This window comes from Diplotaxodon limnothrissa, linkage group LG9, assembly GCF_057381915.1.
Source record: "Diplotaxodon limnothrissa isolate DT_005_m linkage group LG9, D_limnothrissa_male_GT1.1, whole genome shotgun sequence".
Lineage (NCBI taxonomy): Eukaryota > Metazoa > Chordata > Actinopteri > Cichliformes > Cichlidae > Diplotaxodon > Diplotaxodon limnothrissa.
Genome location: NC_140604.1, coordinates 28,848,394 through 28,876,253, shown reverse-complemented (window position 1 = coordinate 28,876,253; position 27,860 = coordinate 28,848,394). Strand labels below are relative to the sequence as shown.

General features: G+C 39.5%; 1 protein-coding gene across 2 annotated transcripts in view; it reads left to right on the top strand.

Moving 5' to 3' along the window:
* cntnap2a (contactin associated protein 2a) overlaps positions 1 to 27,860 on the top strand; it is a 398,709-nt gene that overhangs the window by 238,582 nt on the left and 132,267 nt on the right. For both annotated transcript variants that reach the window (XM_085362984.1, XM_085362983.1), the window contains exons 11-15: positions 7,196 to 7,358; positions 12,786 to 12,892; positions 16,046 to 16,165; positions 16,991 to 17,106; positions 21,780 to 21,864. In XM_085362984.1, the coding sequence (XP_085219110.1) occupies positions 7,196 to 7,358; positions 12,786 to 12,892; positions 16,046 to 16,165; positions 16,991 to 17,106; positions 21,780 to 21,864 (591 nt within the window). The remainder of the gene's footprint in view (positions 1 to 7,195; positions 7,359 to 12,785; positions 12,893 to 16,045; positions 16,166 to 16,990; positions 17,107 to 21,779; positions 21,865 to 27,860) is intronic.

The window sequence follows — 27,860 nt, the reverse complement described above, 5'->3', positions numbered from 1 at the left end:
GGAAGACACCCAGTTGTTCCAATTTGTGCATTGACCTGATCCTCCCCTTTGACTTGTGCAACAGTATTCCCTGTCACCAGGCTTTTGATTCCCAGATCATGTCCAGTCAGTTAAATTTACCACATTGCAAAGATAAGCAAGAGAAATACCTAGAAACTGAACTAACCTATGCTAAATTGGTTCTGAATGTCAGTCATATTCTTTCTTCCAATAAATTTGCAAAAGATTCTCAGCATAGATTTTTATTTGGAAAAGATTAATTAAAAAGAGCAAAATACTGCACCATAGGTGATATATAAAAACTATGTACAGTGCATTGTAGTATATATTCTACGCCACTTTGCATTCCACTTGCATATAAACACATACAGTATGTAATCACATATAAACACTAAATACACATTGCAGCAACTGGAAAAAACAGCAATGTTTTTCAGTAGTTTCTCCCCTTTGATGGAGGTAGTGCGCTGAATTGGCAGGAACTGTGACTGGGGTTTTTCTCGTTAATTTTACATGACATAATGAATGCTGAGGAGCAGGGAGCCTGGTGGTAAACACAAGTTTGAAGGCTGCAGGGGATACAAAACTGTTGATTATTACTATGGAAAGAACTACAAAATGATATTTAGGCCAGCGCTTTAGTGGCTAGGGAAAAACTTTTAGGAGCTGTTTCATGGAAAACAGTGTGCACTGATGCAGCTTGTGTTTAGCTCTTAGGGTTATTTTCCTTTTCTCTTCATTTTTCTGTGATTGGGTTTGGTGTATTTAAATACTGTAGCAACAGAGAAATTCCATGTGGAGCAGTGTGTGAATTTTAATCGCAATTTCCATCTTTCATTCAATATCTTGCCTCCTTGTTATCAAAGAGGAAGCCTAAAATCCTATGTGTGTTGGTTAAGTTAGTACGCAAGTCTGTAACTCACATGAAAAGATGGGTGTCCTACATACACACAGAACTACGTTAGCTCAGACAAAATATCCAGCACATGTATTCAAACCATCCCGCTCATCACATTCAGAGGCTAATTTCCATCTCAGAGGTAACAGAATAATATAGTGAATGTACAGAAGATAGTTTAGCCTTTGGCTTGCCCTCAATTACTCTCTCTGATCGCTCGGCTTGATGAGTCAAAGAGGCCAAGCCCATTAAGCTGTCCTAAAGCTCTCTAACAGTATTCCATCAGCACTTTCACTGTGACTGAGACTGTTCTATCAGCGAGCCACAATTAGCAGAAACCTCACAGTATTATGAACAATCCCTGTTTTTTTATATACAGGACAAGGCTTGAGTTAATTGCTGAGAGTAATTTATGTAGGTGCGGCCATCCAGGTAGCCATCTGCTTCAAATCACATGGCTGTAAGGCATCAATCTGCTGTGCTTCCGCTGGCAACAGTTGTAGACCAGAGACCACCAACTGAACCCTACTTCGTAAACAAGTACCATGTAATAGCAGAGATATATTTTATGCTCTTGGTTTTATGTTGTTTCTGTGCTGTTCTTTGTTGTCAACCCCATCTTTGACTCAACACTTTCGAATAGTGATTTAATAACAAACAATAACAAAGTTGTTTTTTTAGTTTAAAAAGTTTTAAAAAATACATACATATATATATATATATAGATATAGATATAAATTAATATCCACAATGATGTGTCATCTCTTTCTTGGATTTTGTTCTAAGTCACGAGTATTTGGTCTCCATGAAAAATAAATGAGCAAAATAGGAAATGTCAGTCTAGAGCAGACTTGCCCAACTCCAGGCCTTGATGGCCGGTGTCCTGCAGGTTTTAGATCTCACCCTGGGTCTAGACACCTGAATCAAATGATTAGTTACCAGTTCTCTGGAGATCTTCAAGGCTGTGTCCCAATTCAGGGTCTGCACGCTTGAAGAACGCACACTACGCGTACTACGTACGGTGCGTACTATAAGTACGAGAAGTGCGGAAGTGAGAGGCTTGTGAAATGGGACGGTCTAGCCTTCAGCGTGCAGACCCTGAATTGGGACACAGCCCAAGACATGTTGAGGAGGTAATTTAGACATTTAAATCAGCTGTGATGGATCAAGGACACATCTACAACCTGCAGGACACTGGTCCTCGAGGCCTGGATTTGGACTCCACTGGTCTAGAGTAACTATTCCATTCACTTTGATAGCATAGCACCTTAACTTTGCTAGGGAGTTAGAGGAAAGTGGGTGTGACTATCTGCCTCCTATAATCTTCAGTTATATTTTTATTTCTGCCACAACTGCTACATTAAAGCACATTAGCACCAATTAGGGTTTTATTGAGGCGTGACTGTCACTAATAAGTAAGGATGTACATACGGTATGACTAACACTAAGTCTGAGAACACATGTTTTACATGCTTTACTTAGACCCACACACACACAAATACGGCATATAAATGTCAGTCTGTATTTAATCAAATCGCAGCAAAGTGTGTGTGTGTGTGTGTGTGTGTGTGTGTGTGTGTGTGTGTGTGTGTGTGTGTGCGTGCGTGCGTAGAATTGGCTTATATGAACAAGACTGTTTTTTTTTCTTTTGCATAACACAGTCTTTCAATGCTTTTAACATTAAAATTAATGTTATTCATATGTTATATGAAGGCATGCATATTGACATGAAATATTTGCTAATTCATGCTTTTATTAAATAAATAAATTACCCAGTTTAAATCAGTGGTAACTTTTAATGCATTTTTATTTATTTGATTTTGGCTATGATGGGACATTATGCAAATGAGGTACTATTCCCAAGGAGTTTAAAGGCTATGCAAATTGAGTACATAATATTTCCCTTTATTGAATATTCTTCCTTATTTCCTTTTTTTATATATATTGTCTAGAATGTGCAGTTTTTGCGTGTCAGTTAATAACAGCTAAAATAAGACCACTTTGCTTCCTCTGAAATTATGTACCGGTAATAATTGACAGTGCAAATCTCTGAGTTCTGCAGCCATTCAACATTTTCCTTGTGATGTAATAGTCCTGCCATTTAATTTCTGTGCCATTAAAATTCACTTGGAACCTCTCCCAAGGTTGCTAGGTTACAAGATATTATGCTGAGGATGTCAGTGGCAAGAAAGACCTAGGCTTTGAGCCTTTGAACGTGCCCTTTACTCTTCCCTCTTTCTTCATTCTATTCTTTTCAGGTTTCTTTCTGTTTTGCTCCTTCAAATTTCCTCCCTACCTTATGTCTTCATTTTTCTCATTATTTCATTTGCTTTAACCCCTTCCTTTGCCTCCCGCTGGACTCCTCTCCTGCTCCTCTCATCTCCACTCCTCTGTCCATTGAGCACCTGCTTTTAGAAGCAGTCTCCTGAACCCAAAGCCCATTTTACGGAGAGTAGTTTTTCACTCATGACGCTACGCTTAGAGAAATTAGTAAGTGACTGGCAGAAGACATCCATAAATTGAATTTCTCAAGAGGCACGACAGGGAGACACACACAATCACACATAAGTGCACATACACGGAGACACAAAGTCATATTTTCTATTCAGGAAGAGGGGAAAAATTGATACACTAATGAGAGAGCAGTCAATTATGGGACGTTCCACTCTGAAGCTTTCTAGCATTTGATAACTGTCTGTAGGTGGGGGCGGAAAGGAGTATGTAGTGTTTCCTATTGTAGTGTTGAAATCTTGACTTTCTTATACATTTGATAATACTGAGTGGTTCCAAATATTGTCACAGCTTTTCATAGCTCATTGCTTCTTTTCATCATTTTGGAAATGATAGAATGGCTTCTTTCACATTTTCTATTTGTGAATAAATGACTCATCATGACAAAAGTCCTACAGTTGCTTTCCCATTACTACACATAGACTGTACACTATGACACAGTATATTTTTTGACCTTCTTGAAACACAGCATTGTAGCCCTCCAGTGCTTTCTTTTGGTCATTTTAGCATCTTAAGTTCTTGCGGTAACTTGTAATGAATAGCACATTTTCAGCCATGCGTCTTGCATGCCGTTCCTTTTAAATCCTACCTTTACATCCTAAGGCTTGTGATGAATAAGACATGACACTCTGGCAACCACATTTATCAAAGTGCAGTCCACGTGCTGCATGTGCATCTTGTGTCATTTTGTGTAAGTGCAAACAGTTCTGTTTACGTGCATATCAGCTAAGGTGCCAAATGATTTTATTGACATGAGTTTTGTTTGATATTAATGCGAGTTATGTTTGTTTGAGAGTGCTCTGAGGACTTTTTTGGACACTTAGGGTAAATTGCTGAGGGACAAACTGCAGCAGGTGGTCAGGAGATAAGCATTTTCCTTTCCGGGAGTGCATTCTTGGTTTTGTGTGAAATTACATATTGTGTTTGGCAATAGTTCTTGTCTCTTCTGAATATATTCTAGAGTTACATCCTTGGAATATTTGTTTAATAATTTACCTCTGAGCATATTGGCAGATTTCCAACCTACCTCTTCCGGAAGCAGACACATACCTCTAAATGTAATGGGATTTGGAAACATAGCCTGGGAGCCAGCCGTGCACAGGTAGAAGAAAGCTGGTGCTGGTCTTTCCAGTGTGTATTGTAAGACGAGCTCTTTAGGCCCAGCAGGGGGATTGTGATAGTGTGCCAACAAGACTGCAGGGGGTTATTGCTGTTGTTCCACATTCTGAACAGTTATAAGAAACAGAGTTCTTCTGTTTGTAGTAATACTGCAAATTAAAGCAAAGAATGACATTGAAATTAGGGAGAAATAAGTACTGCTTATTCTTATCTAGAATTTAGATTAGAAGATCGATTGAGGTATGGTGATGCATTTGCTTTGCTTCCAGCAATTGTTTTGTCTTTGTTGGACTTTCTACTAACAGCGGTCTGAATCTTGAACTTTGTGTGAGTATATCTGCATTACATTCATACAGTGATACATATTTTAAAATCATCCATCCATCCATCCATTCGCTTCCGCTTATCCTTTTCAGGGTCGCGGGGGGCGCTGGAGCCTATCCCAGCTGTCATAGGGCGAGAGGCGGGGTACACCCTGGACAGGTCGCCAGTCTGTCGCAGGGCCAACACACAGGGACAGACAACCATTCGCACTCACATTCACACCTAATGGCAATTTGGATTTTCCAATTGACCTATCCCCACAAGCTGCATGTCTTTGGACGGTGGGAGGAAGCCGGAGTACCCGGAGGGAACCCACGCAAACACGGGGAGAACATGCAAACTCCACACAGAAAGACCCCGGCCTGATGTTGGAATTGAACTCAGGACCTTCTTGCTGTGCGGCAACAGTGCTAACCACCGTGCCACCGTGCTGCCTCATAAAAAATTAATTTTCTTGAAGCTTCTTGGGGAAATAAAAATGTTCCCAGGGAGGCAGACTAAAACAGAATTGTAACTATATATTAACATTGGTTATGTCTGGTCATTGCTTTAGAGTAATAATAAAATAAAATGCTGTACTTTAAATCTATTTAAAACTCTGCTACTGCAAAATCTACATACTCTCTGAGTCTTATTTATCCATCTATTAATCATTTAATATGCAATATGGTAAAAGGAGCATTTATAGTGCTCATTCATATAGATAAATGATCACCTGTGTCTTTTAAATAGTGATTTGCAGATGTTTGGATTCATTTAGCTTTTTCTAGATATCAGATTTTTGCTTTTGTTTGCTGATTGATGATTAACTTTTAATCCAAAGTCAGCTGTCACCTGAAGCATGCCGGTTTTAGTAGAAATACAGGTGCATTTCAGTTATTGCTCTTAAAAAAGTATTTTTGCATCAAAAGAGTAAATTATAAAGTGACACCTAATAAACTAATCGGATATAGTGTTGAACTTTAATTGCAAAAACCACTCAGTTGGTGGCTTGAAAAGAGAAGCAGAGAAACAAACCTCCCGCTGGCTTTCATGGCCGAGCAACATACATACATCCACCCATAGCTTCATGCATGGTGCCACTCATTCTGCCAAACTGTCAGGATAGCTGGATTTCCTTTGCATTTATAAGCTATCCACAGGACACAAAGTGCTGCCAGCCAGCTGCAGTCTGCTCTGTTTCCCATCTTCTCTTCCTTTTCTATCTCCCTCTCTGTCTTTCTCTCTCTCTCTGTGTTTCTCCCTGGAAAAAAAAAAAAAAAACACCAGGCAGGTGTGGCAGGAAAAGAGACAGATGGCAAGGATGACAGGAGAAACTTTTTGGAAGGAGGAGATGAAAATCAAAAGATGTGAAGAACAGGATGAATCCAGCAAACGTGCACACACATACCCTTATACATACTGTTTACTTTCTACTGTTTTATATGCTTTGTGTCAGGGACATAAACTACAATTATGTCGATGTATACACACACATACACACACACACACCCAGTGCACACGCCTTGTATAATAAGTCTCTTTGATGCTTTGGCCTTGAAGCTGATAGGCATGCTGGAGAGTGTGACAGCTTATATCATCACGATGATGGAGATGTCATTGAGCGGTTGTGTTTTATGAGTGACCCGTGTGCTGTTGGACTGCCTGTGCTCTGTAGATTTACACTCCTATACTGTATGCTGTGCAACTATTATACACAAAGCACGGAGGCAGATTTAAACATGTAGAAGACATGCATGTAGAGTACATGTAAACCTGTCATATATCAGTGAAGTTTTGTAAAAGATAAAGAATGTTCAAAAAATACACACAGGTGTATAGTTTTGTCCTAGCCTTGTCCCCTCTTCAGTCAAGGCCCAGTGAAACCTCTGGACGGGCCATTGACTCCTGTACCTCATAAACGTACAGTATAGAGTAAAATCTGTATGTCCTCTAGCCTACTGCAGTCTTAGCACCAGCATTAAGTCTAATGGGCCTTGCGGATAAGCTCTAAAACAAGACAAGTGATGAAGGTTCATGGTTTTAAAAAAGGGGACAATAACCATTCACTGGCCAGGTGTGTTGTTGCTCATCAAGGATAATGTCACTGTCTTCTTTTCATGGTGTGTTTTAAATCGTGAGATTGCAGGGAGAGCATAATAGGATTCTTTCAATCTCCCACTTCTTTCATTTCACTATTAAAACAAGCTTTTATGCATCCCTTTGTTTCTGTTCCTTCTCAAAAATAGTTACAGCATTTTTTCCACTTCCAACTATCTGTAATTGTCAGCAGAAAATTGCCATTTTTTTATGTAACAATGTTTTACTTTCTTTTCTTTTGTTTGTTTCTTGTATGGGTTCCAGGTTATTTTCTGCAAACACTGTTTCCACCAACCCAGCGTTCGTTTCAAGGCTGCATGCAAGCAGTCTTAGTTGATGACCAACCTGCTGATCTACATGCTGTGGAGAAAGGCACTGTGGGAGCTTTTGAGAATGTCAGCCTGGACATGTGTGCAATCATAGACAGGTAAGAGTGGGTCAGGCATGGGCAGAGGACAAAAGCAATGATTGATATAAATCAACTGGTTTTAAATAGGAAGAATCATATACTAGACAAGAGCGCCATGTGGAGTCTTTGAATTTCGATCCAGAGACTTATAGCACAAACATCCACTTGTCTGTTTGAATCAACAAGTATGTGAGCGTATTGCTGTCTCCTATCTGCTTGTCAGATATAGTTGATGGGGAAAATTACAGTGCAAGGAGGTGTGTATTTTATCAGTGGAAAACATTGAACAATCTTAATCAAACATCAAAAATGAGCCATGCAGTTCGGTTTTATTGCCAAGGATACCAGACATGGAAATTCTGCACAGCACCTCCCAATGTTGGCTCACTGTAAGCATTCATTAAACTTGTTGACATTTCAATTTATTTCCTTGTCATGGACTAGACCAGGGGTGCTCAATCCCGGTCCTCGAGAGCTACCGTCCTGCAGCTTTTAGATGCATCCCTACTCCAACACAGCTGAATCAAATGAATGGCTTGTTTTCAGGCCTTTGCCAAACACGATGGCATGCTGAAGAGGTAATCAAACCATTTGATTCAGCTGTGTTGGAGTAGGGATGCATCTAAAAGCTGCAGGACGGTAGCTCTCGAGGACCGGGATTGGGCACCCCTGGACTAGACAAACACATTGGAATGGATTCGCCATACATGCAGTCACCCATGCAACATTTGCCTGCATTGATGCCTGTGTGCAAAACCATTTAAACTTTGAGGACACGTTTAATCCCGGTGGTGTTAGTCACGTATTATTTAGTGATTTGTCTTCAGGTGAGGTTTGTCAATGACCTTCATCGATATCCTTGGTGAGCGAAGAAGACACCAAGTACCCCTGCTTGATTGTGATCAATTTAGGTTCGCCACAAGTGGTCTGACTGGCTGGGAATCTTGAGTTCAGACAACTGCTTGGACACACACTTACACAGGCAGACTCATCAGAAAATCCTGTTTAAGTCAGTGTTGTCATTTTGCATTTGCATTTTCAGATAATGTTTCTATTAAAGTGTTTGTGGCAGTTTAGGCCACCTAGTTTATAACTCTAGTCAAAAAATCCTTTTTGTGCCCTACTCTCCTCCAATAATGAATGAAACGTATTGTATTTGTTCATATTGTGTTTATTCTTACAGTGTACCTGGAGGGAGTCAGGAGGAGGGGCTCTGTGAGGCAGAGTATGACACAGTATGTGTCATACCTAATATGAATGATAATAATAATTTTGATTTGAAATGTCATCCAGTAAATAGCAAAATGCTTACAAAGTCAAAATTTGCATTTTGACTCTGTTTGACTCTGTTTTGCATTGTGCTGTGCAATCAAATGCCCAATTTAGAGGTGCTAATTGACTGAGTCAGCCAGAAGACTGCGTTATTATGTTTTAATTTGATCAAATGTTACTCACCATTGTTACAATTTCACTTCAACAGAATACTGATGCTGTTTATTTTGTGCAATTCTGTGCAACTGCCTCTATGTGACGTACACTATACTGTACGGAGGAAACGATCACAAAGATGAGTGACCGAGAGTGTTACAGACCACTGGAAGTTGGCTTCCTGCTGCTGCATATTGAAAATGCAATAGCAGATGTGCTGACAGTTCTCCAGAAAACTTCTGCCTTCACAGGTGGAGAAAAAAAAACTGTCCATGGCCAAAAAACTTTATTTTGGACGTGAACTAACACAGAAGTTTCCAAATTTAATGAAACTATCCTACTCTCTGTGCTCCCAGTATTGCCCAAGTCTATTACTTCAAATGTTTTGTATAAGCCCTGCAGTACTTGAGGTGGGCCTTGTTCTGCCATGGAAGATGAATGGGTGCACTGTTACCATCTAACTAATCAGAATGTCTTTGAAGGCAGTTCAATAGCCCTGTCTGACCTCCCTTTGATCAATGCCGTTCCACTGTGAGATTGTGTTTAGGGTGAGATAGTGGAAGAAACAGAAACTACACACAACCTAACAGACACACTCTCAGGTGGACACATAGCTATGCCCATGCAAATTCCCACAATGTCACTGTTGTTCTGTAATACTGCCGAGGCAATGAGTGCAGAGGCACATAAAACCACACACGCTCATAAATTTGCCGAAATGTCTTTTTTTTTTCAGGAAAAAAAAAGCCGCATATATAGTTAGTATACTTGAGTGATCACAGCTTGCTGAGCATAATGTCTTTTGTGATTGTCAATTGCAACCCTCTGTGAAAGGCCCTTTATCTAAACCTTGTTACACTGTAAAAACAAACTTTTAAAAATATACTCAACGAAATTGATGTAACAATTAACCCTAACCCTAATTAGTACACAATTTGTTAGGTGCGATCTACTCTATATTTGTACTCAAGCACAACACAAATAGGTCAAATCTACCTAACCTTTGTCGGTATGTTACACCACTACAAACCTTTTTAAAAAATGACTAACATTACCTCTGGATTGGAAATGCCTAGATTAAGTAGGAACATTAGGGAAATGTCTTGAAAATTAACAGAACAATGTTGCATTATCCATAACAAGAAGCATGCTGCAAAGATGTAACTGGAATTGAATCATGGATTTATTTATTTATTTATTTTTGGAGCCTTGCAGAAAAGATTAGCACTAATGCTAGTGCTTTCATCATCAACATACCCTCTGCACCACTGATGAATAGACTTGTAGTCAAGACAAGACCAAGACAGACTGAGTCAAGACAAAGACAAAGTCGAGACCGAGACAAAAAAGCCAGATGCTGCTTCGTTTACGGGTGTCAGGCATATTTATGTGTTTTTGCGATGCACTCGCACAGCCCTCCTCACCACTGTCTACTGTCTCACTCACTTACTGAGAGGACAGACGCACACTCCACTTAACTGTAGCGTCTCTCCCTCTGTTTTTCATATAATGATATTATCCTATATCCTCGCATGTGACTGGCCACAATATGGAGGGATTGGAGCATAGCTGAGCCACTGTGTGAGAGCTGCGCAGCAAAAGGAAATTAACTGTGCGTGGGGCTGCACGGCGTCAAAGCTTTAGCGCAGTAAGCTCGTTAACTTGAAGTTAACTCTACTTGGACAAACTGCCCGAAATGCGCTGACAGAAACATTTCAGGGAATTTGAGTCATTCTGCACTCCAGATGCGTTACTTGCATTAAAAATGTGCTGTGCAATCTAGTGTCACACTAGAATGTTTGTTTTTCACAGCTTTTAGACTGCCACAGGGTCGATTTTGTACATAGCCAAATGCTTGTCAAATATTTTGTAGCCTAGCAGACAGGCAGGATTTTTATTTATTTTATTTATTTCATTTTTTTACAGCACATGCTGTCCCCCTCGTTTTCCAAGTACACAGAGTCCAAATGTACAAAGAAATCCAAAGATGGCCACAATTATAACCCCCTCTGCTGTCAGTGAAGCTATCCTATGTTATGTGAACAAGGCCAAAGTAGTATGTCACTTTCATCAGTATTGTGTGCACAACAGCAGTAATCATCATGTCCAGCTCCAGAGGTGGAATATTTGTGCTGCTTAACTGCCCGACAGCCAGTGAGGCTGGAGAAGAACTGTGATGTCTTAACTGCTGTGTGCTCAGTGCTGTGTTCACACTCTGTTTACTTCCATCTGTGAATATAGAGACTAAATTTTAACAATAACAATATGCTTTATGTTAAGAAACCTAAGATGGAACACTGAGATTCAGCATCATTAGCAGGTCTGTCGCCTCGTGCACTCAATAATCAATGATGTTTCATTTTAGTATAGGCAGACACACACTTCAGTAGTCACTGACAGTCTCACTTTATTTAGTCGCACATGGTCCGATTAACACTGAGTTATTCCTGATTGTTTACAGTTAGCCAAGGTCACCAGTAGATCCTGCATTTTCTTTCACTGACTGGGTGTCTTGGCACAAGTATTGCTGTGGGGGTGTATCAAGTGAAGGCATTACTTTCTTTCTTTTGTTCTTGTGAACACCTTGAATGGAAATGTTGACAGATTCATTGAACCTATCAAGCAAATAGCGACATCATTGGTTATGAAAAGAGTCCAAACAGGGAGAAAATATGTGGAAATTCAAAGAACGAAGGTTCTTTGCCGAGTTCTATTTAAAATTATTAGAAATTATCATCATGCTGACTGATATGTTTGAATGGTTTAGATCTTATCACTGGTTTTGTCCTTTTGAATCAGCTTTTTACAGCATAAATATTTAGTATCCTTTGCCTGCAAAGGTATGTGTGGTAGTTTTCAAGGGCCTCGGGTCAGTGAAATCATAAAACTTACATTAATCTCAACTCATAGAATCACATTCTTTTATTATTATATTGTAAGACTTCTGTCTCAGATGAATAGGGATGCCACTCTGTCAGTCCTGTATTTCTTTAGATAGTAGCTACCTATAGTAATGGACTTCTAAAGAAAATCTCAATGTGGTCACAGTTCATGTAACCTACAAGTAATCACCTTTTAATGTATTTCCTTTCCTTTTCAACAAGTTAGATATAGTGCACCTTAACATTGTTTATCACAAAATTTAGATCATCTGTTATAAAAAAAGTTTTTAATGAGATGTCTATATGGGCATACGCAAGTTTGTCACATTAAATTGTTAATTCGTCATATTACCATAGCCCAGAATATTCTGTTGTTCTATGAAAAGGAGCAAATTGCCAAAACAAAAAGCAAAGAAATTTTTTTGTTTGTTTGTTTGTTTTAAGAAAATAATCCACTCCTCTCTTCACAACCTAGCACCATATGACTCTGTAAGAGATCTGTTTCCAAGTCAGAGACTCTAGTGTATTTGTCCCATTGCTCAGCTGCGCATTAGAACAACTTCTTTTTTTTTCTTTTATAGTTAAGTTCAATTAAAGCTGGGAACAGAACTAAGAATCAGAATGGGATATCTTTTGTTTTGGAGAACAAAAATACTCTGGTGAGTTTGGGTCATTTTGAGAAAAGATTTGATAAATGGTCTGGCACTTACATGGCGCTTTTCTACTCAGTTGAGCACTCAAAGCGCTTTCTGGCTCAAGCCCCGTTCAGCTAATCACAGAACGGTTCATACAGTGTTTTATCGATGGCACACACTTTCTAACATCACACGCTGACTCATGGTACAAAAATGTTTGTAGTTAGAAAAGCTTTTGTTGAAGCTTTTATTGTTTTCTGATCAATAAGTTTTTTACCGTGATAAATTGCATTAAGTAACACAATGTGCTGTTGGATGGGTGCTATCATTAAAAAGTATCTATAAAAATCGATGTGCTTTCCTTTCAAAATAAGAACTCTTCTGAGTGACAGATATTGATCATTGAATGGTAGTGTATTTATTTATAAAGCAAGTTTTTAAAGCAACAAGTGTTGAAAACATTTCCTGTAAAAGTGCTATTGCTGTCCTCCTCTCTCTAGATGTATGCCCAATCATTGTGAACATGGTGGTCGGTGTAAACAGACCTGGGACAGCTTCAGCTGTACTTGTGATGGAACTGGATACACTGGAGCAACATGTCATACTTGTAAGTGTGTGTGTGTGTGTGTGTGTGTGTGTGTGTGTGTGTGTGTGTGTGTGTGTGTGTGTGTGTGTGTGTGTGTGTGTGTGTGGCAAGTTGTGTGTACAGTTGTTTGTTCTATTCATTTTTTGTTTCTTTGTGTTCCCGTCCGTGGAACAACACTTTAGGCCGCTCTGCTCTGCCTGTGTGTGTGCGTGTGTGTGCGTGTGTGTGTGTGTTTGATTTAGCCTTCCTCCATTCGAATTTGAGTGATTAAGCTGTTTGTTGGGTTTTTTTCAGCTCAAAGCCACAATTCTCATTAGAGGGACAGATGAACTTTTGAAGTATTCATGGGAATCAGGCTTTTCTGACGACACTGTGTGTTTTGTTCCGACAGAGAAAAAGGAATACGACCCAAAAAGCCCCATAACACAAAGAGAACAGAGTCGGAGAGAGCAAAGCGGGATTTTTTTAAAAATGCTTAACAATTTGAGAATGCCATCCCTCCTCCCATAAGCCTCAAAGACTGTTCTCTTTTAAGAGAAGGCAGATAAGTAAAGTTCTGGAAATAAATCTAAAAGAGCAGATTTAATATAATGGAAGTGTGAGAAAGCCAGAGGAATAAAGTGAGTGAAAAAGACATTTTTCAAATTTAGGCACTGCGGAGTTGGTCTAAGTAGGTAATAATGAATAGATCATAAAAAATACAGAAACAGATGAAGCAAGATGCACATCGAGAAATGTCTTTGTACGACTGCATCTCTCTATATGTGTGAATCTGTGTCCAAAATTGCATCCCTATTTACTATATACTTACTGTATCACATACACCTCTGAGTTTCTGGGGCTATATGGAAACGCTATGCAACCACATAGTGCTCTGCGATGCATTGTGCTGCATATGTGCCAAAATAACAGCTGCTGGTGATGATACATGAAAGAAACAAATGAGTAAACAAGGTGCTGACTTCACGCATGCCCTCTGAAAAAATTTGTCAAGGATTAGTTAGGAGTAATAAGAGACAGCCTAAGGCAGTAGTAACCTAGAAATGAAGGTCTCTGGTTTCCGGCTATAAAGGTGTGAGGCAAATCTGGAGACCTGCCAGTAAAGTGTGGGGAGAGAGAGTGAATGAGCAACTCTTTTCACTTCCTTAAAGAGCCGCTTCTTTGTCACGGACCTCTAAATAGTTTCTCTGGTGGAGCTTGTCGGTGGCAAAGTTGATGAAATGGAATGGACGGGCATTTATATAGTGCTTTTTCAGTCTTACTGACCACTCAAAGTGCTTTAGAGTAACAACCACATTTAAGCATGCATTCATACAGTGCTTTATTCTACATTTAAGCACCTTATTAACCCAACATGCACAAAGAAGCTGAGGTACCTTCAGACAGCACACATGGGTACAGGGCAAACCTTATGACCACCAGAATTACACTTCTCAACCTCTGGACTACGATGGCAGCATAAATAAAGAGTGAAACAAAACAATGGTGTAATTTGACGCCATGAAATGATTTAAAACATGTCACCAATTAAAGACCCAGGAGTGTGCAGTAGTGTCCCATCCTTTAGTGATTAGATACGTAATAGTCAATTAATGGAAGAATAAATATGTTTTAACCATATTCTGAGATAAAAACAATAACTGAATGGTTAATAACTTAAAAAAAAAAGAGTATACAGTTTTGAAAACTGCATTTTAGTTCATGCCAATTAAATACTTTGACTGTATTTTTTTGTCATTAAAAAATAAGCACAGGGGTTACCAGCATTTACAGCTTTTATGTTGATACTGCCATAAGCTCCTTTCCAAATCCTGCTAGTATTCCACTCTGATGGTAAATATATGCAGACATAATTTTTGTATTGACTTACTAAATATTCTAATTAAGTTCCCTCTGGAGAAATTTCTCTGAATTTCTCTGTACATTGAATCTTTCTGTTGTGGTACATAACACTGAAGAAGTCCTAGGAGAAATGCTGGCTATTAAACTACCATTGTATTAGAGCCTTTGCCAATGGCTTTGAGCCAGAACAGAAACATCAACCTCAACACTTCTCTTGATCCTTTGAGATTCCTCAGTACAGTTACATCCTCCCAACACTGGTTGTGGTTAACAAAAAGAGTCTCCTCTAATCAGAAAACCACCCTGCAAAACTGAGATCAATGAAGTAGTCGGAGAACATATAGAAAAGAAAAGGCTGAAAAATAAAGAAACTGCAGACAGAAATAAGGAGTTGATAGCAGGCAAACTAACAAAGAACTATTAACATATTGCAGGCTCTTTTTCTTTTTAAACTCATTGTTAAGCCTGTGAGGAGTCACACTTCAATCAAGAAAGTTTCACTTCAAGTCACGCTCGCAATTCACTTTGAAGTGTAATTCTTCCTGCTGTCCGCGTCCCTGTCTGTCTGTGTGTACGTCAACACAAACACAACATCAATATGTTGTCAGCTAGATTGCTCGAGTGTTAGGGAGAAGACGCCGCTCCTTGACAGGCACTGAATAGAGACAATGTGGTGAGCGAGGCAACCATATGAAATTGCCTTTTGGACGAAGGGGAAAATAAAAATAGGGGGGGGAAAAAAGAAAGCAGCTTTGGAAACTGAGTTGCTATTTTAGGTCCATCGTGGATTTGGAAGCTTTAGTTGCTGAATTAGATAACAAAACAGAAATGTTACTCTAGCATTTGTCTATAGTATATTTTTGAGTGGCTTACTGTAGCCTCTTCTCTCGCACCAGCCTCAGGGCAAAAAGAAAAAAAGAAAAAACTGCCAATCTATGAACGCTTTTCTGTTTACGGGGAATCAACTGCTGATTTTGCTGGAAAGCCAGGCCTTAACACTGCCACCACCCACGGCCATTTTTTATTTTTATTTTTATTTTTTTTTTGCCTCATTGGTTAAGATTTATAAATAGGAAAAAAGTGTTTCCTCATCTGTCATCCATTCAACAGTTGTGCTCCTTTAAATATGGATGTTCCCCAGTGTCAGTGTATATCTCAACATGACGTGGTGTCACACTGAGTAGGTGTCAAACACAGACTTGTATTGTAAGCCTAATTTTGGGGAGGGGATGTATAGTGCGCTTGTTTTTTTTTGTGTTTTTCCTTTAATACCCATCCTCCTTCAACTGCTCATGTTTGCTCTCATTTTTCTTCACCCTTGCTCTGCTCCAGCGATCTATGAGCCTTCGTGTGAGGCCTACAAGCATTTGGGCAAGTCCTCCGATGCCTACTGGATCGACCCCGATGGCAGCGGACCTCTTGGCCCCTTCAAAGTTAACTGCAACATGACAGGTGTGTGTCTCCAGTGTGTGTTTGCGTGTGTGCCTTCCATACTGTCTAGCCCCAGTGACCTGTGAAAGGAAATAAACTCTGCAGCCTTAACCTGTTATATCTGTGGTTTCCATGGCAACATGTTCACAGTAACTGACATTTACTTCTGAAGCAACAGCAAACACAGATACTGAGATGCACATGCACATCAAAACACACGCCACAAACATATACGCAACGAAGCTGTTATGCAACTCTAGGAGTGCTCTAAGGGTCTGTGTGACACTTCTTCTGTCACACACACCTGCACACTTCCATGAACACACACACACACACAGTGGAATAAGTAGATAGTCTGGAACAGCAGAGCATGGAGGCAGAGCAAAGGCGAGACTTTTAATGAAATGTCACTGCACTCCACTGGCTGGCCCCTTAGTCACGCTGAATAGCGCACTCACACACACCTCTGAAATGTTAAGAGTTTCACGCTCTCTCTCTCTCTCTCTCTCTCCCGCACACACACACCTCAGAAACCTGAACCACACACACACACACACATTCCCTGACTGACAGTGTGAATGAACAAGGAGCTGTGTGAGTGACTGGTTCGTACTATAACAGGACAGAAGTGTCTATTAAATCCCGGAGTCTCATAGCTGTAACTTAGATTACACGGAAAGAACTTCACTGCCATGACAGCTAAACTGCACAACTCATGTGTTGCTATGTCTGCATGTGCGAATCGATTGCATGTGTAAAATTAAACGAACGATCAAATACGTTTCCTAGGTTTAAATTGCGCTATGGCTTGTTTTCATTTTGAATGTGTTTTGTCTATTTTCATAGAGGACAAAGTATGGACCACAGTGATGAACAACCTGCCTCCCAAAACCATAGTCACAGGCTCCAGCAGAAACAGACGGACCGTGTTACAGGTCAACTACAGTGCCTCAATGGACCAGGTAATGCACTTGAACACGTTAAGCATAGAAAGTGTTTTGTCTGCAAATAAGGCAAAAGTAGTATTATACTTAGGTTTAGAAGCCAAAAAATCTTTTTTTTAAAAAATGAAAAGGAATATATTATGAGATGGAAAAAAGGGTTTGGATTTGTTTGAATTGTAGCCCTCAGGCTCTGGGCTTCTCCCTTAGTACATATTATGAACGATGAGAACCGTGAGGATTTTTTTACTGACTACTGCTAACATCTGTTTTGTTTTAGATGATTTTATCCCACCCTTTAAAAGCAAGCCTAATATGGTGCACGGCACACGTTACTCTGCTGTAGGTGACAGGACCATAGGGTTTCATTTTTGGGCTGTTTTCTCTGAGACCTCTGGTTGTGAGAAAGCAGCTGCATTTTCTTCTGTGATAGCAGTCTTCTTATTGTTTGCTGAAAAAAAAGCCCTTTATTTTTCCGACTACGCCTAAGTCACATGGACTTGAATTGGCATTAACATTATGCATGCAGTGCGTGAATTAAAAAGTAGTGAAGCAGTTATAAAGCCACGTCTCTTTTCCCATGGCACAATACTGTATTTATTAGGCAAGGCAAGGCAAGGCAAGTTTATTTGTATAGCACAATTCAACAACAAGGTGATTCAAAGTGCTTTACAGAGACATTAGAAACAAGAACAAATAAAAAGCATGATTTAAAATTGAATAAAACAAGCAAATAAACTAACTAACTAATTAACAAACAAACAAACAACAGTATATAAAATCAAAACAGATAAAATCAGAACAGTAGATAAAATCAGTAGTTAAATGTAAGTTTTGAAATTTAAGCTTAAAAGTGTGGATTTGGTGCTTTATTCAAATGCAGCTGAGAACAGGTGAGTCTTCAACCTGGATTTAAATAAACTGAGTGTTTCAGCTGATCTGAGGCTTTCTGGGAGTTTGTTCCAGATATAAGGAGCATAAAAGCTGAATGCAGCTTCTCCGTGTCTGGTTCTGACTCTGGGAACTGATAAAAGACCGGATCCAGATGACCTGAGGGATCTGGATGGTTCATACTGGGTCAGGAGGTCATTGATGTATTTTGGTCCTAAACCATTCAGAGCTTTATAGACCAGCATCAGAACTTTAAAGTCTATCCTCTGACGGACAGGCAGCCAGTGTAAGGACCTCAGAGCTGGACTGATGTGGTCCACTTTTTTGGTCTTAGTGAGGACTCGAGCAGCAGAGTTCTGAATGAGCTGTAGTTGTCTGACTGATTTTTTAGGTAGACCTGTAAAGATGCTGTTACAGTAATCAAGCCTACTAAAGATGAATGCATGGACTAGTTTTTCCAGGTCCTGTTGAGACATCAGATCTTTTATCCTTGATATATTCTTGAGGTGATAGTAAGCTGACTTTGTTATTGTCTTAATGTGTTTTTCTAAGTTTAGGTCTGCATCCATCACTACACCCAAATTTCTCGCCTGGTTTGTGGTTTTTAGATGTATAGATTGAAGTTCTCTGGTGACCTGTAATCGTTTTTCTTTGGCGCCAAAGACTATTACCTCAGTTTTGTTTTTGTTTAGCTGGAGAAAATTGTGGCACAACCAGTCATTGATTTCCTCAATGCATTTACCAAGAGCCTGTACAGGGCCTCGGTCTCCTGGTGACATTGTGATATATATTTGTGTGTCATCTGCATAGCTGTGATAGTTTATTTTGTTGTTGTTTATAATCTGTGCCAGTATTAAATGAATATGTGCAGAATAGTTCAATCATTACAACTAATCATTTATCATTTTTTTCTTGGCAAATACTAAATGTGCTTGTGGAGCTGTGCCTCGAGTTGTATGCAAATTGAAGTTTTCCCAGAGCTAATGTGTTCCCCAGCCTCTGTAATTTCTGGTTAAGTAAACATACAGGCAGCATGAATTTGGGATAGCTTGAGTTTTTACATATCAGTAGATACAGTCATTAGTGCAAGATAATTGAAAACTAAAAGGACACTTCATTGGTTATACTATCCCAGTGTCACATTCGACCCCCATTTTCCTTAAAAACTGTCTTAATTTCTTCATGTCTTAGATTTAACAAGTTGCTGGAAACATTCTCCCGAGATTTTGGTCCATATCGACATGATAGCATCACAAAGCTGCTGCATTTTGGCTGCACATCCATGATGTGAATTTCCCTTTCAATCACACCCCAAAGGTGCTCTATTGTACTGAGATCTGTGAAGGCCATTAGAGCACAGTGAACCAGACACCAGATTGAGATGATTTGAGCTATGTAACATAGTGTGTTTTACTGTTAGAAGCAGCCATTAGAAGACACTGTGGTCATAAATAGATAGGCATGGTCAGCAACAATACTCAGATAGGCACTTAGACACTGCAACACTTAGGCAACCATACGTACTTAAGACCCCAAAACTAGACAAGAAAACATGCATCATCATACCACTACTAGCCTAACTGCAAGGCAGTTGCTTTTATGTCGTTCATGCTGGCACTACCGTCAAAATTTCTGTCACAGCAGAAATTGAGAATCATCACAGCAGGCAATGTTTTCCCAGCTTTCTTTTGTCCAACTCCTGAGTAGAGATGGCACGATACCACTTTTTTATGTCCGATACCGATATCATAAATTTGGATATCTGCCGATACCAATATGAATCCGATATAGTGTGTTTTTTAATCAATAAAACTGTTTTTTTAATATCTTGCTGCTTTTTGTATAAGTTCAAACTCAAGTTAAAAAAACAAACACTAAAGCTATTCTATGCAAAAAATACAATGCACCGAAAATATTTCATAGTTCAGCAATATCAGTCTCTCTGATCAATCTAGTAAACTTAACCTACACCATCCTCCCTATTCTGGTATTTTAAAGAGTAAGCAACCAAACTAATAGGGTTGTAAAATAGGGAACCACCCTCCACCTCATGATGCTTAACTTTAATTTGATGCAGTGTGAAAAAAATGCACAGAAATCAATTATTTTCAAGAATAATTAAATAGATTCAACATCTTTCTTCAACAGAATTGCAGACTGCACAGATGGTACCTTCCCAAAGGAAAAAGTACTATAGCTTTACTAGGGTATATTAGACTTAATAATTACTATGTACAGTAATGGACTTCTATACATTTTACATCAGATTAAAACTATGGGTGTAAGATTCGGATAATTATTTATTAAAAGCGAGACATTTTAAATGAGAATAAGAAAGAAAAGTATGTTTTTGTGCCCCCTTTTCCCTGTTCATGCCCTATCGGCCCCCCTGGCTAAACTTTGCTAGATCCGCTCCTGCACAGTTACCAGCCGTCAGCTACGTAGAAAAGGATCCTGGTGTACAAAGTAATATTAAAGAAATTGTAACAACAGCTTAGTATGGGACCGATACCGATACGTAATATCGGATCGTCCATCTCTACTCCTGAGCCCATGAGAATTGTAGCCTCAGTTTCCAGTTCCTGTCTTGACAGCAGTGATACACAGTGTGGTCACTTCAAAGATGACCTCTGCCAACAACAAGGCGGCAGGCCATCTTGATCATGTCATACCTAAATGCACTGAGATGCTGCCATGTGACTGGCTGATTAGATGTTTGCATTAGCCAGCAGTTGAACAGATCCACCTAATGAAATGAAATGAAATTTCTGCATGGTGTTTGTAATGATCTCACACACACAGGATGGTCTTTCACTACAGTAACATTTCAAGCATTTCTTAGCTCAGAGTATTATTTATATTTTTTCAAAGCTGCTCCCAACTTGTTACTTTTCGACAGTCAAAAGACTGGGTTAGTATCATATCAATGTGCCAGGTTAATACTGTGAAGGGTCATACTTTAAATGAAGCCAAATTGTCTTCTAAAACTTTTTTGGTTCCTAAACAAACCGAAGCAAAAATTGAAAGTGAAAACAAAGTCACACAAGCACACTGAGCCCCAAAATGGGAGACAAACCACGGTCTTCTGACTGACAGAGCTGTAACTTCCAACCTCCAAATGCGGATTTTGTTCCTCTTTAAGAGGATTGTTATCGCTCGGCCTCTGCTGTTCCTGCAGCTGGTGCTTCAAAGCACTGACAGCAGAGGTCCTGGGTTTAGAACACAGTGAGCATTTATGCTGCAGCAGTTTTTCTTCTGTTTTGACAAAGTTACTAACTTTATGATCGCAGTATAATACAGCCAGAGCTACAGCACTTCACGCATTCAGCCAGTCTTTCAAACATACTGCGATATACTAACATAAAAAGTGTCCATCATCATCCCCTCATCACCTGCCTGCTGTGCTTCACCCACACACAGTTCAGACTACCTAAATCTCTTCTCACACTCAAGAGTCAATATCTTAATCTTTCTGGTGAGTGATTACAGATTGCAGTTGTCACTCACAGTCAAAAGAAAACTGTGTGTGTGAAGTTTAAAGGAACCCCAATGGGAAGAGACTGCAGGATGACTATGACATTACATGGTTTGAGAAGCATATCCATCAAATTACGTTATTTCATAATTTGTAGTGGCCGCTTATTCCATTTTCAGCTTCTCGGAGTCACAGAAGGCAAAAATTAAAACAACTTTAGAGTGTGCTTTCTTTCATTTCACAGCTCAGTAATTTGTTCTTACATGAAACGGGCCTGTCTGGTCGAAGAAGATAAAATGAAAATACATATCCCTGCTTGTGTTTTCAGGTGACAGCCATCACCACCAGTGCAGAATACTGTGAGCAGCAAATCGCCTACAGCTGTCGCATGTCCAGACTCCTCAACACTCCAGGTAAAGGCTGAGGATGGCATCTTTATTCACCGCTGACTCAAACATGGGTAGACAGTGCTGACACAGATAGGAGGTTTGGTTTTCACCACATAGTCAACCTTTGATGGAAAATTCATAACATATAAAAACACAGTCTTCCCGTCTGCTTCTGTCTGAGGATTCTGTGTATGGGAGACTGAAGATTGTTTTATTAGGGCTCTTTATGAGTGTCAAAATCATGGGGGATTTAAGGACATGGCCTTTGCTAGATCTGATTATAGACCTGTTACAGATTTTCTACTAACATCACCAAAACAGAAATTACAAATATATTTTAAAAAATGGTTTACCACCCCACAGGCTGAATACCAGACATTTGCAGTATTTATGCCAAGGAGCTTTAAAGCTTTTCTGGTGACTGGTTGCTGTCCAGCACCATGGCAAGATACCCTTCATTGGCTTTCCCCATGTGTATGTTTGAACCGTTGCCTGCATCCTTGTTTTTAGCCACCAACAGAACTACACACGATACAACTGAAGCAGACCTCTGAAAATGAGTTGTGTTCTGGCTTTGCTCATTCTGACTAGATTAACTTGGATTACACACATTTGCATTCGATTTGTTTGGACTGAGTCAGTTTGGCTGTGGTTTGCCTGAGCAAGGCCTGGTAGGGTTTTGTGTCAGTTTGGTTTATATTAGTTAGGCTGGCGGTTGTTTAAGGTTTGTCGTGGATTAGATACATTTGATTTGTGTTATGGTTCGGTTTAGCCGTGTGTGAATGGCTTAAACAGCTAAAACGCCTCTACGCAACAAGAGGAGGGCTCATAGCTGTGCAGCTGTCTCTGGTGGTGACAGAGGCATGTTTGTGTTTAGTCTAATATCTCACTGGGTTTGTGTGTTTGTCTGTGTATGTGTGTGTGCGTGCGTGTGTGTGTGTGCATCCTCATGCATGTGTGTGGGTGTGCATGGTATTGTTCACAGAGCATTTGTTTTTGTTTTAATTTTTTTACTACAAGAATTACAAGCTTGCTGTCGGAACAGCTTTCTATTTAGAATTTCCCTCTGTTTCCTAACACACACTCGTGCATACGCGCACACACACACACACACACACACACACACACACACACACACACACACACACACACACACACACACACACACACACACACACACACATTTATATTTGTGCACCATGACACACCTTAGGGAATAGCTTCATAAAGACAAGACACTCCTAGCAATTAAAGTGAGACAAGACAGAAAGAGACTGAGATAGGAGTAGAGGATGGCGAGTTCATTCGATGTGTGTGTGTGTGTGTGTGTGTGTGTGTGTGTGTGTGTGTGTGTGTGTGTGTGTGTGTGTGTGTGTGTGTGTGTGTGTGTGTGTGTTGATGCGTATATTTGTGTCCATGGTCCTTGATTGACTGACTGGGAATAAAGCAAAAAATAGTTGGGTATTAGTGCAGCAGACCAAAACTTTGCAATTAACTTCCACTCCTCTCTGAGATTGCACCTCCATCTACAAATATGGTATCCGCATACTCGCGCATACACAAACCCATGCTTTGTTAAAATTCCTCTTTTTCTTTTTAACTCTCAAGCCCTCTGTGGCGTGTACACACATACCCTGCCACAGCCACACACAGACAGCCAGTAACTAGTTTACTCCTAATTCAGTACCTTGCAAGTTAGGGGAAATCCAATTACTAGTCTAGAATGACAGAGAAAGCAGGACCAGGAAAAATCATTTACCCAAAAATATGCTTCATAAATTAGCTGTCAGCTTTCATCAAATTACACTGTCAACAGCATTTCCACTGTGAACCACAAGCACACACGCACGCGTCACTATACACACTTGCTACTCTTCCACTTCCACTTTTTTCCCATCCAGATCTCATCTATTAGACTAGGGTTGGCATTTTGGAGCTAAACGAACCGTTAAATGGGAATTATATTCTGCCACCAGTGACACCCTTAATTTGAATCCTTGGCAGTAATTGTTCTAATTGCCTGACCCCTTTCTCACCTCCTGCACCTATTCTGTCCTTTTTATCATTTTTTATCACCTCTCTCTCTCGCACTCAAACATCCACAAATTCCTTCTCGCTCTCGAACGCTCACTCGATGGCACGATTGGGAGATCCAATAATCGGGGACCTCGATGCTGATGTGTACAGTAACACGCAAAGAAACACGCGCACACAAGTACATAGAGAAAAGCAATATTTTCCTTCTCTTTCCTTCGGTCCTTCTTCAGTGTCATTTTCCCTCTCCCCACTGCTCCCTATAATCTTCTGCATGCACATTTATCAATTTCTAGCTATCTATTCTCTCCTCTTCCTTCACTCTTATCTCCCCTATTCTCTCATTGTTCTCCCCCCTCCTCCAATTTAACATCTCAAGTCTCCATTTTTGCCTCATTCTCATTCTTCACCGCCACTTTTACCTCACGGTATTGTCTCCCTCTCTCTTTAAAACCACTTTTCCCATCATCCTACCTCTCTGCCCTGGTCTTCGCACTCACGCCGTTGAACACTTTTCCCATTAGTGTTAGAATCACAGCTTTTAGATAAGAATTAGCGCCCTTCACTAATGATTTAGTATCATCAGTACTCCCTTCACCGCAAACAATCTGTAAACAAGCGAAAGAGCAAGGCTCGCACAAACAAGCCTTTGTGTAGATGCAAACATGGATAAAAACACACTCCATAATTCCCTCTGATACACACCCTCACACCTACAAAGGAGTTTAGATAAAGCGTTTTTGCTGAAGTGTGTTGTTGCTGCACAGCTGTCCTTAACTTACAAAGCATTTTCATTCCCTTGTTTTTCTAGTGCCTTTGCTCCTTCATCAGCTTGTGTCCTTGAAGTAACCCATTACAGTTCCCAGCAAATCTTACAGTTTGTATATTTAGTATTAGATTGCTTGTTTATTGTCATCAACACCCATCGGCTCAAACATCTGATAAGAACAATTGCTAAACATTTCATTGTAAACCAGACCGAATGTGGCATCTTTTTTTTAAGATAAGTACAAATGTTTACAGTTTTCTTCCTTTCTGTAATATCTGCAAGGGCAACCACAGTTAAGATAAGGTTAAGGTTATCATGAGTGTTTGTGTTTTTCTTTTTTCCTTTTTTTTGATTGAGACCTCGATTTTATGAGGTTTCGGGGATGTCTAAAGGGCCAGGCCTTTGTGGAGCATGATGCTTTGCCCATGTTTCATTGTGCCTATTTGGAGACCTCAAGGACATCCTGACTGCTTATCTGTTACTTCAGGAGATTCCCTGAACTATACCCTGAATTTCCTTATTATTTGAAAGGAAGAGGGGATGTGGGAGGGAGGTGTAAACATATTTCTATGTGGTTGGATAAGCTCAGGATGACCATACTTCTGTAACATTTGTACTTATCTCTCTTCTTGATATCAAGCATTTCCTGGATAAACGTGGCCATATTTTATACTTTGCAGAAATGATCTCTTGGGAGGTTATTTTCACATAAAAATGCATGATGCAAGCGTATGGTCAAAGTATGATTATTCAGTTAAAGCACTTGCTTGAGATTTTTTTTTAATAAAAGAAAAACTTACCACACTTCAAAAGGTAAGCTCTGAAGAATTTAAAGGTTTAGCAACATATGAGTGATGCAAGCCAAAATAAATGCTTTGACAAAGCAATAATATTTCTCCATATAATAAAAGAAAAACATTTATTAAAAAAATGTCAATCTGAAACATTTTTTGTCTCTTTTTTAAAGGGTTTTAGCCTGGCTTTGTTTAGCTACTTCATGGATAAAAATATTGCACTGCACCTCTTAATCTTTGATTTTATACACCTGAAAAATAGCACTGAAAATAGCACCTCCTTGAATTCAAACACCTGGCTATGCAATCTGCCTTTGCAAACATTTGTGAAAGAATGGTTTCTGAAGCGCTCACTACTGTACTGTAATAGGATGACACCTTTACAAAAAGTCATTTATCAAATTTCTTTCCTGCAAGATATTCAACGATCAACTGGAAGTTGTATTACTGCAAAATTCCATTGTTCAGGAAGCAAAGTGGCAGATCATGTAAAGTTACAGAGCAGGGCAGAGGTGCATGGTATGGATTTGCATGGCTGAGCAGCTTATAGGTATAATGTGTAGGTAGCCCACTGCTTTTGTCCATATAGTGTATTTAGCATGTTTCCTCACAGAGAAACTCTTCTGATGCTCCATTTTCTCTTCCTCTCTTGTGTTGGTCACAGACAGAAATGTCTAATGCCTGCAGGCAAGCGAGTGTGACGTTCGTGGCAACAGCTGTGTGCAGATCAAAAATGGATAATATATCGAGTGCCGCGTTTAAAGCGTGGAAGTACTAACCTTACTTTGAGTTGAATTCCGTAAAAAGTGACAAAAACACTAGCGTCCGCTGCTCACTGCGTGGGAAGAAAACTTCTTTATACAGCGAGAAAAACCCCTAAACGTCTGAGCAAGCACCAAATACGTTGCCGCTGGAATGTGAAATTATTATTATTATTATTATTATTATCCTTCCACTGACCGCTGCAGCACAACTGCACCAGGGCAAACCTCCGCCTGCCCCACTCCTGCTATACAGGTGAAAATAGAGCAACATGACTGCTGAGTCTTTGATTTTATTTATTTTCTGCTGTGTTTTACTTGCATCTATTTGAAAGAGTGAGTGTAAACAAAAAAAACATTGAATTTTATATGCTGGAATATGCAGAAAATAGGTTTAAATGTTAAACAATTTTCTTCCAGTCAGAGAATGATGCATATAATTTAACGTTTGCTTGATGCATAAAGTTAAAAGATTAAAACTAATAAAACAAGTTTTAAAAAGAGACTTTTTCATTTGATTACATTTTATATGAAAAAGTAGAATTGGGCTGAAAAATCTTTTGCTTTCTTACCTATTTAGGGGAAAAATCATGTTTTAAAAAGTAACAAAGTAACTAATTACTTTTGAAAATAAGTAAACTGATTACCTTCCTTTTTTCGGGAAGTAATCAGTAATTAATTAGTGATTACTTTTTTCAAGTAACTTGACCAACACTGACTGATACAGTCACTTTTTTTTTGTTTATATGAATAAATGCTGGTTAGATCTCCAGCCAAGCTCATGCTCTTATTATAAAATCCTAATATTTCGGGATTTTATCACATTAGTAGCATACTTATAGGCCGTGAAAATGGTACACAGACAATGATGAAAGTAAGAAGAAAAGAAAGCTGAAGAAATACTTGAGATGTCTGTCACTCCTGCTCTGTTTACATTACAGTCACATGTCAAGCCAAATTACTGTTTTTTAGCCAGCAAGGATACTGATTCAGGTGTTGACAAGGACATTAAAAAGTGCTTCTTTGGCTGGCAGTCGAGGCAAAAACAACTCAAAGCATCAAATGTGAACAAGTGTTTATTTGATTTTATTAAGTTTACCTTGTCATTCTTTTAATGAGCATGTGCTCCTTTGTGACTATACCTTGCAGGTTTTGGGTTTTTTACAGACTTCTGATGTAAAGTCCTATTTGTAACAACCTTGCATGAAAAGCAGGTTAGAAATTGGTCGTTGGTACAAAAAGGGTATAAAGGACAAACAAGGAGAGAGTCAGGGACACAGGAGGAGGTAAAAAAAAAAAAAAGGAACAGGGTGGGATAGAGATGAGAGATGAGTGGGGTTCAGGATAATGAGGCTGTTTGTATGTGTGGCATTGTTACAGTCCAGTCCTTGGGCACTTCTGGTCTCAATTATTGCCTCACAAGTAACAGCAAGCCAACCACTGTCATATTCCACGCACGTCTTCGCACACATTCTCGAAGGTCTTGCATTACACCCTAATGACTTTATTCCGTGGATCTGGTTAACCACTTGTTTATTTTTTTTCTTTTGTTTGTGGTTTTGGATGTTCATCATTAACCTTTACAAATCCAGCAGTGGCAATTGCTGTTTTTTTCCCTCTTTTCTCCTTCTCTCCCCCTTCCCTCTTAAGCTCACATGCCTA